The sequence below is a fragment of the Lachnellula hyalina genome (genome assembly GCF_007821495.1).
Source record: "Lachnellula hyalina strain CBS 185.66 chromosome Unknown contig00041, whole genome shotgun sequence".
Taxonomy (NCBI): domain Eukaryota; kingdom Fungi; phylum Ascomycota; class Leotiomycetes; order Helotiales; family Lachnaceae; genus Lachnellula; species Lachnellula hyalina.
In genome coordinates, this window is record NW_022157155.1 from 86,165 (window position 1) to 99,440 (window position 13,276).

The 13,276-nt window shown below is 47.1% G+C and overlaps 3 protein-coding genes across 3 annotated transcripts; 2 read left to right on the forward strand and 1 right to left on the reverse strand.

Annotated features, from left to right (window-relative positions):
* Positions 1–467: 467 nt before the first annotated feature.
* Positions 468–3,062, forward strand: ded1_1 (ATP-dependent RNA helicase; the record flags this gene model as incomplete). The annotated part of the gene is made up of 5 exons (XM_031148067.1): positions 468–643; positions 738–2,100; positions 2,349–2,411; positions 2,477–2,959; positions 3,012–3,062. 5 exons carry the CDS (start codon positions 468–470, stop codon positions 3,060–3,062), a joined length of 2,136 nt encoding a protein of 711 aa, XP_031006597.1.
* A 4,597-nt stretch (positions 3,063–7,659) lies between these two features.
* On the forward strand, positions 7,660–8,933 carry LHYA1_G003094 (Altered inheritance of mitochondria protein 6-like protein; the record flags this gene model as incomplete). The annotated part of the gene is made up of 2 exons (XM_031148068.1): positions 7,660–7,892; positions 7,946–8,933. 2 exons carry the CDS (start codon positions 7,660–7,662, stop codon positions 8,931–8,933), a joined length of 1,221 nt encoding a protein of 406 aa, XP_031006602.1.
* A 209-nt stretch (positions 8,934–9,142) lies between these two features.
* Positions 9,143–10,913, reverse strand: LHYA1_G003095 (Ribose 1,5-bisphosphate isomerase; the record flags this gene model as incomplete). Its single annotated transcript, XM_031148069.1, has 2 exons — positions 9,143–10,573; positions 10,620–10,913. 2 exons carry the CDS (start codon positions 10,911–10,913, stop codon positions 9,143–9,145), a joined length of 1,725 nt encoding a protein of 574 aa, XP_031006603.1.
* Between the last annotated feature and the right edge of the window lie 2,363 nt (positions 10,914–13,276).

Below are 13,276 nucleotides of genomic sequence, written 5' to 3' on the forward strand. Positions count from 1 at the left end.
AGCAGCTTAGCGCACTTTAGAAAGGTTTTTTCCTACATGGTCGCCTCCAGAAAAAAGTTGATCTCTTACTCCTTCTCCTTCCACATCTCCTGAACATCCTGTTCTACACCACAACTACATCAACACCCTCCATCCCTCATTCCCCCTCTCCTCTCAGTCCTTATTTTCCTTTGAAAGCCGTTGGTTTTTTTCGGAGGATTTCAGTACTGCTGCTTTTACGATACAATACACGGAAATACCTACACCAAAGAGCGGAACGATATACTCTTCTTCTCTGTTCTTATAATCGGTTCGATCGCGTTTCGGTTCATAGATTTCCTGTCGCCTTTCTACAGTCTCTACTAGATCCCGCAGATCTCCCAAGAGAATCAGTACGGCCTCACATACGATCGTCGCACAACCCGGGACTTAATATCACCGTCGACACTGCAAATTCACTGTCGAGAATTTACAATCAGCTACCCAACATGGCTGACAACTTGAACATAAATGGCCTCAATCTCAACGGTGGAGAGCGTCAGTCCTACATCCCTCCCCACATGCGAGGCAAGATGGGTGGTGCTGGCCAAGGACCCCCACCAGAAGGGCCGCCGCCTATGAACGGAGGCATCAACGGTAGCGCATGGGCTCCCCCGCCAGCTGCGTAAGTGGAATAATTCTCATTATTGTCCTCTAGATTCGCAGGATTATCGTAGCTCTTCAACTTGATGGCATGCTAACGTATTACGACCAAATAGAAACGGCTATGGCGCAGGACCCCGTCCCGGAAACTGGGCCAACGCTCCCAACTTCACTCCTGGCGCTCCAGGTGCCGATCCGATTCCCGGCCAAGCTCCTCCACCAGCAGCGGCAGCAGCTCGTCCTTCATGGGACTCTGTTCCGCAGGGTGGGTTCAACCGGAATGGATACGGAAACCCGTCATCCGGTGGTGGTGGTGGTTCTTCAGCTCCTCGCGGAGGCGGCGATGGCCGATGGACTGATGGAAAGCACATTCCTGGACCTGTTAATTTGCGTGTTGAGCGTGAGCTTTTTGGTGTGCCCGACGACCCAAGCAAGCAACAGACCGGTATCAACTTCGAGAAATATGACGACATACCAGTCGAGGCTTCAGGTCAAAATGTCCCCGAGCCTACCACAAAGTTCACGAACCCTCCTCTGGACGACCATCTCCTCAGGAACATCGAGCTTGCCCATTACAAGGTCCCAACACCAGTCCAGAAATACTCGATTCCTATTGTCATGGGTGGCCGAGATTTGATGGCTTGTGCCCAGACTGGTTCCGGAAAAACTGGTGGTTTCTTGTTCCCCATTCTCTCCCAGGCTTTCATCAATGGTCCATCTGCTGCCCCAGCTGGAGCCGGCGGCAACTTCGGACGTCAACGCAAGGCATACCCAACATCCCTGATCCTTGCTCCTACGCGTGAGCTTGTCTCCCAGATCTACGAGGAGTCCCGCAAATTCGCTTACCGATCATGGGTCCGCCCTTGTGTCGTTTACGGAGGTGCGGATATCGGGTCCCAACTTCGCCAAATCGAGCGTGGATGTGATCTTCTCGTCGCTACTCCAGGTCGTCTTGTTGATTTGATTGAGCGTGGCCGCATCTCCCTGTGCAACATCAAGTACTTGGTTCTCGATGAGGCTGATCGTATGTTGGACATGGGTTTCGAACCTCAAATTCGAAGAATTGTTGAAGGTGAAGACATGCCTGGTGTTCAGAACCGCCAGACTCTCATGTTTTCAGCCACTTTCCCCCGCGACATCCAGATGCTGGCCAGAGATTTCTTAAAGGACTACGTCTTCTTGTCTGTTGGTCGCGTTGGTTCCACCTCTGAAAACATTACCCAGAAGGTTGAATACGTTGAGGATATGGACAAGCGCTCTGTACTTTTGGATATCCTCCACACTCACGGCGCCGGTCTTACCCTCATCTTCGTTGAGACCAAGCGAATGGCTGACTCATTGTCGGACTTCTTGATCAACCAAAACTTTCCAGCCACGTCCATTCACGGTGACCGCACTCAGCGTGAGCGTGAACGTGCCTTAGAGATGTTCCGTAACGCTAGATGTCCAATCCTCGTGGCCACCGCTGTTGCAGCTCGTGTAAGTTTAGCCTTCTTATATTACGCCCCCATTACCTATTATTATACCTTTCATTTTCTTCAAATTTTCCATAATCCCTCCATCTTTAAGACACTGAAACTATTGGATGGAAATTTACTAACTTTACTATCAGATGTACTCACTTTTTCCTTCATTTCCCCAAATATCCAACAATGTTCGTAGCAAGTGCTGCGTCACGTCTTGCCATGGTGGTTCCTTCCTGATCCGCGGAAGGAAACTCCGAATAGCTTCAACTTGTGTCATTTGCTAATCAACTTTCAACTCTTCTAGGCGGATTGGACATACCCAATGTAAGTGATTATGGGCTCCCGAAAATACTTTTGAAGAGAATATTACTGACTCACCTTTTTTCTAGGTGACTCACGTGGTCAACTACGATCTCCCAACAGATATTGATGACTATGTTCATCGTATCGGTCGTACCGGTCGTGCCGGAAACACAGGTATCTCTACTGCATTCTTCAACCGTGGCAATAGAGGTGTTGTACGTGATCTCCTTGAATTATTGAAGGAAGCCAACCAAGAGGTTCCTGCTTTCCTTGAGAACATTGCTCGCGAGGGCGCTGGATTCGGAGGCGGTGGTGGCCGAGGTGGTGGTCGCTCTGGAGGCCGAGGCCGTGGAGGTGGAGCCAACCGTGATTTCCGTAAATTCGGCGGTGGTGGTGGAGCTGGAGCTGGCAGCGGTGGGTTCGGCGGCGGATATGGCGGACCGCCACCTCAATCATATGGAGGAGGTGGTGGCGGTTTTGGAGGTGCCCCCCTGCACCTGCTTATGGTGGCGCTCCTGCATATGGCGGAGGTGGTGGATACTCTGGCGGCGGTGGTGGTGGAAGCTACGGTACGTCTCATTCTGTCTTCTCTTTATGCTCTCAGTACTAACTTTTCAATAGGCAACCCATCCGGTGGTGGTGGTCAATCTTGGTGGTAAATGTTCCACCTAGTTGGCACTTTGTTCCTTCTCCGATACTCTTTTGATTGCGGCTCAACACACTGGATCTGGGACAAAGGCGTCAAGCGGATATCGACAGCTTTCTGTGGATACGACTTCATTTTGTCTGCCTCTTTCAATTACTTGCGACTTCTCGATAATTTGCTTTCAATTTGCGACTTCTGATTTTCTTATGGTGGCATCATCACGACTGTAGCCGGCTCCTCGCCCTCTACACAGAGGGAGCTGGCTTCACGGTTGTGGTTCGACCATCGAACGGCATACGAATAGATAGCATTGTCTTTTGTTTCCTGGCTGTCCCCCTTCCATCTCGATCTTGATACCCAAATAGATGATGATCAAGGGCGATCAGGCAGCATGAGATTGCCAACTTGCGGCGTACCGGCATGATGAATGCTTTTTTACCTGGGAATTGGGGAAGAGAAAAATTACCTGGGTTGAACGGAACGCATTATGACGGTCATGTTATTTCGAACAATCTTTCACGGCTCGAAAAGGGTTGATGGATGGATGGTTCCCACATTTAGAAGATCTTGCTTTCATGCATTTCCTGTTTTTTCTTCAAATTTGCGCGCTCTTAGACAAAAGTGGATGGAAATCTCTCGCGGAGTTCACCGGCATGAAACGGGGAACTTTACGGGTTGATTTTCGATGGGCTCTGTTTTCTCCTTGTTTTCACATCATCTGCGTGTGGCGAAGGCATACCTCTTTCTATAGAAGGAGGGTGATGCTTGAACGCTCAAACGCTGATGGCATACGGAAGTGCTCCTGCCCATTCAGGCAAGAGGCATATCGATTATAGCATGGCTGGCATAACGAAAAGACTGCAAAGACATGTTTCGTGGTGGAAATTATATGGAAAATAGCGGGATGACCGATAAATATTCCTGAATACAAAGCTGCTCCACAAAGATTCGCGGTGTTATGATGTGACTTTGAATGTGACTTGTATGTAATTAGTGCGCTGAAGAGGCAAAAAGGGCAACATACACTTCATAACACGCCAGGTAGAGTGGGACATTTTTAAAGTCGATGAGTGTAAATGCCGCTTTTTGTATTCAGGATAGGGAAGCATTATAAAGAGCCCAAGGGTTCAGTGATAGACCTTTTGTGAGAAGGCCGTAGAACACATTAGAAGTTAATCAGGGTCCAGGTTGCTCAGTTGCTTCAATCTATCCCGGTTTATTCGTGAATCTAACACATTCATGAATATGGGTAGTCAGTTTAGTCAAATATCAACGCTAAGATTCACGAACAAAACGAGACAAATCTCAATATCACGTTGCGATTGTTACTAAATCTCAAAGATCAACATCCATCTGATTACCTCACAGCAACACAGGCCTGCCAAGAACCATTTTACTAGCCTCTAGATCGGTAGCAGCTACGAATTCCCACTCAGGGCTAGCGCCATATTCAAGTACTCGGTGCCGCTATTTCTGTCCAACGCGAGGCAACTTCTTTTTGTAGAGGCGGCCCTAAAAGACTAAAGGTTCTAATTAACATCATCACTATTATCTAGAAGCGACGTCGCCAGCCGCTGTCGTAGGAGGACATAGTCGAGATAGTAAATCCCACGCTTGCTCGGCTATCTTAGTATCCCGTCGATCCATCCTTGGCCGAGTATTTGCGCGCTATGGTGGCGGGTAAGCTCACGAAGCGGACATCTCCGTTCAAATCGCTTTTTTTATATCTAACTTGGTACACTTCTCTGAGGTTGAGGTTGCAATGTGAGTGGAATCTTTGGACTTTGATACACATTCATACCGCCAGATGTTCTTAGCTCTTTTGGTATCTCGTCGTAGGTCCGAGGATCAGCACCATAATGATCGAGATAATGATAAGTCTCAGCTCCTGTTCCCATCTTCCGAGATACCCTGGGAGATTGCCATATCCAATGCTACTTTGGAAGATAGATAAAAGCCAAGAGGCATGAATCGACGTGTTGATTGATATACCGTATTAACTCACCACCAAGCTATTTTTTTACAGTCTCGCTTATGCACCTGCTGAGGGGAGACATCTGATTAGTCTAGACAGCTAAAGAGGAGTCAGTTAAATAAGGACTTAGAACCCTAGCATTAAAGGTGGACTTCTTATATACTCCCTAAGTGCTGAAGCACCTAATCGCCTGATGCGAATAGCCTTACGCGAGACCGTGTGGAAAAATAGCTTAGTGGTGAGTTAATACGGTATATGCCTTTTATGACTACTGTCTTAGCTTTACGGACTCATTAGATACTAGCTTTTATAATGATTGCTCAAGTTGTAAATTCGGAATCCCCTTTAGTCATAGATGCAGCTCGATACTTTGGGACTAGAAAATGGTAATTGGTGCTCCTCAATACCACCTATCAGTCTTCACCAACCTTCCAGCCCACGTCAACCCGGCACGTCCACTATACCTCCGGGAAGCATTCCACTCGGAACAAGTAAGGGAATTGGAGCCGTTGTCCAAGGGAGGTTCGACAGAGTTGAAGTTTTACAGAGTAGACCAACGATAAACTTTATAACAACTGACATAGACAAAGTGAAACTTGCCAGCGTAGTCAAAGGGGATAGGGACATCATCAACGATGGGGTTTTGAGTCCCAACCTAAAAGGCAAATACATCATGGCGAACATGTCCCAGCCACAAAGTCGTCAAATGTCATACTGCAAATACGCCTAAGAACGAGATGACATAGCAACTCTTCGCCACTGCCACGCTGAATTGAATGTTTTTGCAAGATTCCAACAGAAAGGTTAGAGGTGGGTGCCTGTGTGAACTAAGAAGCGGACATAGAGTTAGCTAGGTGGCTATCTTAGATTAAAATACATTCGAGAAGAAAAGTTGGTTTGGTAGGTTGTGGGCAGGGGACATTTTGGCGTGGACGAATCATCATGGTGGCAAGGGGAATAGACTGGTCGGGAAATTTATCACTATTACTAGATAGGCTGAGATAGGCTGAGGAGTCGCTGAGTATGTTTGCTGGCCTGGAAGCTTTCGGAAAGATAAAGTGAGTGGCGAAGAGATGGGATACTAATTGGGGCTTACATTGTCTCTGGCGCTTGGGAGAGCAGGGCTGGAAGAGGGGTGGGTCATGAATGTCTTTCGGGCGTTGAAGGTCTGCTTATATCATTAAACATTCAAATTCTTTAATAGGCATATACGGAGTAGATGTATAATCATGATAAACCTTTCTGACTTTGGGCTTCGAGGCCTGCGGTTCAATTTTCACTTGAAGTCATTACCGCCGAGATCAACGAAGTAAATATTGTAATATGAAGGAGTTATGTTGCCAAATAATTAGCTGTCATTTTGAGTAGGTATGAAGAGAAACTTCGAACAAACCAAGTTGAATTAATATGACTGAACAACACGACGTTAAGGTTTCGACACTTGAAATTGAGGAGGGATAAACGATACTCCGTACAAACATGAAGAGTGCCAAGAGGTCAATAAACACTGTCCAATAGCGCTGATATCCGAGATATGGGATATTGCTTCGGCAACTTGCCCTAATGAAGCCGAAAGATTTGGAGACTCGGCAGGCATATCTCGTTCATCGTGAGATAAGCGAGGCAAACAGGCAAGATCTAGGCTTCACGAGTTATTGACGGTGAAGACCCAGATTCTCAGGAGTGGGGTCTCTAGTGCTCGTTGCTCGATCTTTCCATATGTCGAGATATTAGGAGTATCTATCGTGATTTGTGAGCCGTTGCGATGTCGGCAAAAAGACAAAAGAATGGTTCGCGCTCGATTTGTCAAGTAGTGGATAATTCGCGTGTCCCAGCAGATGCAAGTCCGTTTCTTCCGCCTCATAATAATGAGGGGTAAAGAAGCGCAGTAAGATGCGAAGCTTCATTAGGCTGTTCGTCGTGTCATGTGTTCCTTAAAGGAACTTCCTTTAGGATGCGACGGGATTTAAGCTTTACCAAGCCTAAGGGTAAGTGCAAGGGAGAACTCCTCGGGTGAGATCCGAAAAGAGACCCCAACCCCAACTTACTATTTACCCCACCTATGATCGACCCAACGAATCTTGGAATTACAGTAGAACCAACAAAACACCACTCTCATTGATGCAGTACAGTGCTCTCCTTATCCATTCATAGATTAAGGTATTTCTCCTAGATTTCTCCGCGTAGATCCGTCCTCGCGCGATTGATTTACCGAGGCGTCGGCGCGTTGCGCACATAATAGAAAAATCCTTTAACGTGGCTCAATTAGTCGCTGTCGGTCGTGCCCGGACTAGGCCCTTGATCTAGTAGCACAGAGCAATAATAGGCGCCACAAATCACGACACCGCTCTAGCCCATACCAGGCCAGACCCATGAGGGGGGGATGTCACCATGTCGAGGACTTCCGTGGGTAGAGGTAGTCTGGAAAAAATGGGATCCCCGATCCGATCCCGTTTATATAGTCGGTGTTTCCCCTCTATTGATCATGACTGATTACTTGAGTGAAACCGTTCAATCCGATGACCTTGATATTGTTCCCTGTGCCACGGTGACAACAGTGAGTCCAGCTGGACAGTCACACCTCTCCTACCAGACTCCCGAATAACACCCCATTTCTTCACTCTTCGACCGAAACAGTTCTAGACAACATGGAGAACACAGTCTCAGAAAAGAAGATTGAGCCACAGGTCACGGTAGTTGATATAGAAGAAGGCGTTCCCAGATCCCAAAAGTGCAAGACTCGGGTAAGCCGCTTTGGCTCAGTACTGCGGAAGTCGTTCCAACGTAGTGATAAATCCGAAGCATCACCATGGCCAAAGCTTGTCAGAAGAACATTGTATCTTCTGACAGTTACACTGTGTCTTGCTGTAATCGGATACGTGTAAGTAGTACATCAACTCCCAACTTTTATCGGCATGGCTCTTATCTCAATAGTATCTACCACGCTCTCCTCCTCGCCCTAGTCCGGCGCATCAGTCCACCAGCACCTCCGACCAACGGGCTGACCGAGATTGTCACTTCTTGGGTAGAGCCAGGAACCGTCACACCGGCGCCCCCATCATGGCTTCCACAATTCAGCCGAGATGTTCAACCCAAAGCCATCCACTCCCATAATGACTACTGGCGCCGGGTTCCTCTTTTCGATGCACTTGCTTTGGGCATCACGGGCGTAGAAGCCGACTGCCATCTCATCAATGGTGAGCTCTATGTTGGACACAGGGTCGTCGACTTGCGCAATAGTCGAACTTTTCGTTCTCTATACCTCGATCCGTTAACTTCCATCTTGACGAATCAGAACGCTGCCAATGGTGTTGCTCCAGATTCTACCATCAATGGCGTCTGGGACGTTAACAACACCCAAGGGATCGTTCTTATGACAGACCTAAAAACCGAAGGTTTCGCAACTTTGGCTGCTGTGCAAAAACAGCTCGAACCTTTGCGTCAGAAAGGGTGGCTCACGTACTGGAACGGGACGGCGATTGTACCTGGCCCAATCACACATGTGGGGACAGGAAATACGCCTTTTGCAGCAGTCCTGAACTCCAGCTACGGAAATTCCTCTTACCGCTCTGTCTTTTTCGATGCGCCGCTAGATAATTTGTCATCAAATCTGTACAACACCTCGAATTCCTATTATTCCAGTGTTTCCATAAACAAGGTGTTCTCTGGGAAGCGGAAAATTGCCCGCGGTGGGCTTTCAAAGACTCAGGTGGCGACTGTTAAATCTCAGATCGAGAAAGCTAGTAGTCTAGGGCTGGTATCTAGGTATTGGGATCTTCCTGCGTGGCCTGTGGAAAAGCGTATGACTGTCTGGGAACAGCTTGAGAGCTTAGGCGTTGGAATGTTGAACGTGGATGCAATCGAAGAGGCTACGAGATGGAATTGGAAATGGTGCCACGTTTTGGGATTGACTTTGTGCTAGAATTCGAGAGCATTAAATGGTGCGTGTTATACCCAGATTTAGATCGGCGTTTTGGGCGTTGGATCTTGCATGACTTATGGATGTATGAATTTGATGAGGCGCATGGGTTTTTGGTCCTAAAATAACTGATTAACCTCTATTTCAATCTGTGCGTTCTTTGCCGTCCCTTTAACAGTAAATGTAAGGTAATGACGCTCAGCGTCTTTTGATCACAAATCTCCAAAGATTCTTCTCTCAAGCTCTTCACTTTCAGTGCCCAACTGCTCGATATTCTCCCTACTTAGAAGACCCTGCTCGGAAATATAGTGGTCGATGTATTTCGCGGGCACCCATTCAAAGTATGCATTCTTCACCTTCACGTGGTATCCCAGCTTCTGGTTCTTCTCGAGTGCAACGATGGCTGAGGTAGGCCATGCATCCATCACCTCGGCTTCATCATTGTACTCGACCTTCAAATGTCCAGCGTCAAAACCAGACCCCGTGATCTTGTCGGTCTCGAACAAGGCGACAACACTGCACTTCGGATTCAAGGTTTTGGCTACTATCGCGGCGGAAAGACTTCCAATTTTATTGCTCACATCCCCGTTTGGAATGACCTTGTCTCCGCCGAAGATGAGGTAATCCGCGTCAGCGACAACAGTGGAAACGCTCGCGTCTGAAACTATCTCGACCTCGAGGTTGGTGTTTGCTCCTGTTTGCTCCTCAAATGTCTTCAAAAAAGTGTTGACAAAGGCGACACCCTCGAACTTGGGACGTGATTCGAGGACAGAGAGCTTGACAGATAGATTCTGCAAGGCTAGCCTCTCGACCATGGTAGCTAGACTTTGAGTGATGGTCCCAGATGAAGATAAGGTTACTATTTTAGTAACCGCTTCATTGTCATGTCGGCTCTCCACGAGTTCGGCGAACTGAACAGCGAGACCTTCGAGAGTCTGTTTCTTTGCCTCAATGGTAGCCTTGATGGCCGCCTCCGTACCACTTCTAAAAAGTGGCAATAGGACGCCATAAACAGCATCAGGCGAGGTAAGATACATTTGTCTAATATTTTCCAGAGTCCTGAACAAAACCGCCTCGATAGCAGCACCCATACCCGGCCGCCCATTCTTCGCCAGGTGCCAAGCTCGCCATCTCAGCTCTTTCCAGAATTCTTCGCATGTACTTGGGCTGGCAAGATCCCCGCTTTGCACAGCCTTCAATAGGAGCTCGAGTGCTTTTAATGCGAGAGCTTTAGCTCCACTCTCATGATCATAGTGCAAGACGGCCAGATCCTTCTCAGTCTCCGGGCTGACCAAAATTCTTGACAGCCCTATCTCCAACTGCGGAACATGGTCCATAGAGTCTAACTCTTCTGGCTTGATGAAATGGTATTCCGTGTGCTCCCAGTCGAACTTGATGGGTTTGGCACCATCTTTCAACTGCCAAGCAAAGGGGTGGATGGTCCATTCTGTCTTGAGCGCTTCGTCGACCAGGTTGAATGGTTTCCCTTTCCTAAGAAGGAAGATGTCGGCATCTGACAAAGTGGTCTCTTCTAGGATTTCTCGTTTTGCTGCATCTTCTGGACTGGGGTCCGTGGGGTCAATTGAGCCTGAGCAGACGGCCCATTTGCCACTGGTGTCAGGTGACTTGTCAGTACTTCTCGACTTTGCAATGGGAAGTATAGGACAGAATAGTATTGGAATGACTTACGGATATGTAGAAACTTGTTGGCTGCGCTTGAAGAGAGCGAATGTGAATCCCGATGGGGATTCTGGAGGGGTGCAAATGAACGAAGATACAACTGCTCGTTGCCGTAAATGAGATACCATACTGAGATGGAATCTTCGCGCGTGGCTCACATTGATGCGAGATACCAGTAGTTTTAGAGAACGCAGGCGACGCATAAGGAATGATTTGATGATCAGATGTTTGGACGTCATCCACAAATGAACATCTGATAGCGAACAACTGGAAGATCACATGATCGAACAGTCTTGGTAACATTATGTAAGCAACCCCCTTTGTTGCCTGCCAGGTCCTACCTTTTATGTTCTCTCTTCTCGCATTCTTTTCTGGTACTTGATTTTCCTGACTGTGAACAATTGAAGCAAAAGAAGCGGTCTGGTTGTAAAGCATCAACAACACAGATTGCTTTGATTTTAGAAAAAATGTCTGCAAGTCAAATTGTCTGGTCTAAGATATGATTATATTCCCTTGGATTTTTACTAGGTGGCTTCTCTGTACTTACTTTTTACTACATATGTTTATTATTCTCAAAACTATACCACGGTAATCTAAGTTTAAAGCTATACCTGTTATAATCACCGAATGGTTTTGATTCTTGGGTCCTAAAACCATCCGCTGTTACTCAGTCACCTTTTTCGGGGCACTAAATTCAAAATCCCACGTCAGAAACATTTTAAAAAATGTCAAAAGCCACACTAATACAGTGTCTAGCAATTTTTCTCTTTTTTTGACAGGATGTGATTAAAATTTGGATATAATAAAAACGCACAACTAACAAAACTTGACTTCTTGAGGCTAAAAACTCCAGCTTCTATCATCGCGATGTCTTCTTTTGGAATAAGACTGGATGGCCACAGCCATGGGAAAGTTTATTACGCCGGCGATATACTAACCGGAGTTGTCCATCTGACTGGACCTTTTCGAAACGACCATAGCGTTGTCATATGCGTTGAATTTCGAGGGATAAGTCATTCATCCAGCGCCTTGCACCCTGGCACGGACTATGGAAAACTGTGCAGCCTCAAAAAAATTCTTGGGGAGGGGGGTTACTCTCTGCAAAACCAGGAGCAACGCATATGGGATTTCAAATTCATTATCCCGCAATACTCACTCAACCAGAGCAAATATCCGAGCTCGAAAAGCTGGGATTCCCCATTACATCTATTACCACCGACTTGGAGAGCTCCCAATACTACTGGCTCTGATTTCGTCAGATATGCAGTCCTAGCCAAAGTAGAATACGCTGCCTCTGCTTCTTCCTTTTGGCGGGGACAAGTAACCGAACAAAGTGTGCCAATTTATCTCCGCAGAAGCACCCCAACAATCAATTATCCAGCTCAAGTCATCGAAAAAGTCGTGCAAATCACCATGCCACAACCGGAGAACGGAACCAGGAGCTCTTGTACGCAGTTCTCACTCTTGAGCTTCTTCAGAAGGTCTCTGGCAAACATCAATGTCAGAGAGTACGCCACACTACGACTTCATGTACCTGTAGATATCAGAATTGGCGAGCCGCAGACAATCTTCTTGGAACAGTCTGGTGGAGTTGAGCGCGGGTTCACCAATCCAATGCCACAGATTCGGCTTCTGAGCATAGAGCACCGCGTCCAGTCGACAATTTGGGTTCGAATACGAGACACCCCGGAATCCAGCCACAAGTCTATAGCATCTGACCTTGTCAGCGGCCTAGTACCTCGTTTTACTCCCGTCGCAACTCGAAGATTCACAGCAAATATGATGGGACGGGTATTGGCAGAAGGAGAGATATTGGATTTGGGAAAAGAAATGGGTGATTTGGTTTTGGACAAGGGCCTCTCACGCAGCTTTGAGTCCTTTGCAATGAGCCTGAGGTACGAGTCAAAGACGACTGTAAGATTTGAAGTTGGCGGAAAGGAGCAAAGTGTCGTGTTCAAGTATTTCGGCATAAGAGTTATGTAGATAAATAAAAACCCCGTCGCGAATATCGCAAAGAAAGTGGAATTAATACAGTCATTGGATTATCTCAACTCTATAGAAATTAAGACTGGCACTATCAATATTCTAAGAGCTAGCGAAAAGAGAAATACGTCAAGACCATTAAAATTCAAACAAAATTCCAAGAAAACTGTTCCCTGGACACGGACCGGACTGTTCCTCTTTCTCTAAGCAGAAAAACTCCCAAACACCTGTCTTTTGGACAAGCGAAGATAATACCGGGTTTTTGAGAACATTTCTTCGCGTTCCCACTCGCAAATTATAAATAGCAAGTCATTTCTCCTGTGTGAACCTGTTGATCTCAATCGTCGCAATAGTACTCAATGACGGTCCGGTGCCCCATTCGAAACAAGAATCCCCCACTCATCCCCACTATCCTGACAACTCTGCCCCTCAAAGCACTCAGCCGGATTCGCAATCACCTGCTTCTCATCCACCTCATTAAACTGCAAATTCCACCGATCCGCTGGGACAGCTTGCCACGTTGGAGTAAATCTATTATCATCGCCCCAGGTCCAAAACTGAGCCTTCTGCGTCTCATCATCGTCATCCACACACGGCTGTATAGTGATAAAGGCATTCGCGGCGTCTGTGCTCTCTAGTGCTAGACAGGCCGTCGAGTTGTTAGACAGCGGGAGCTTCACAGG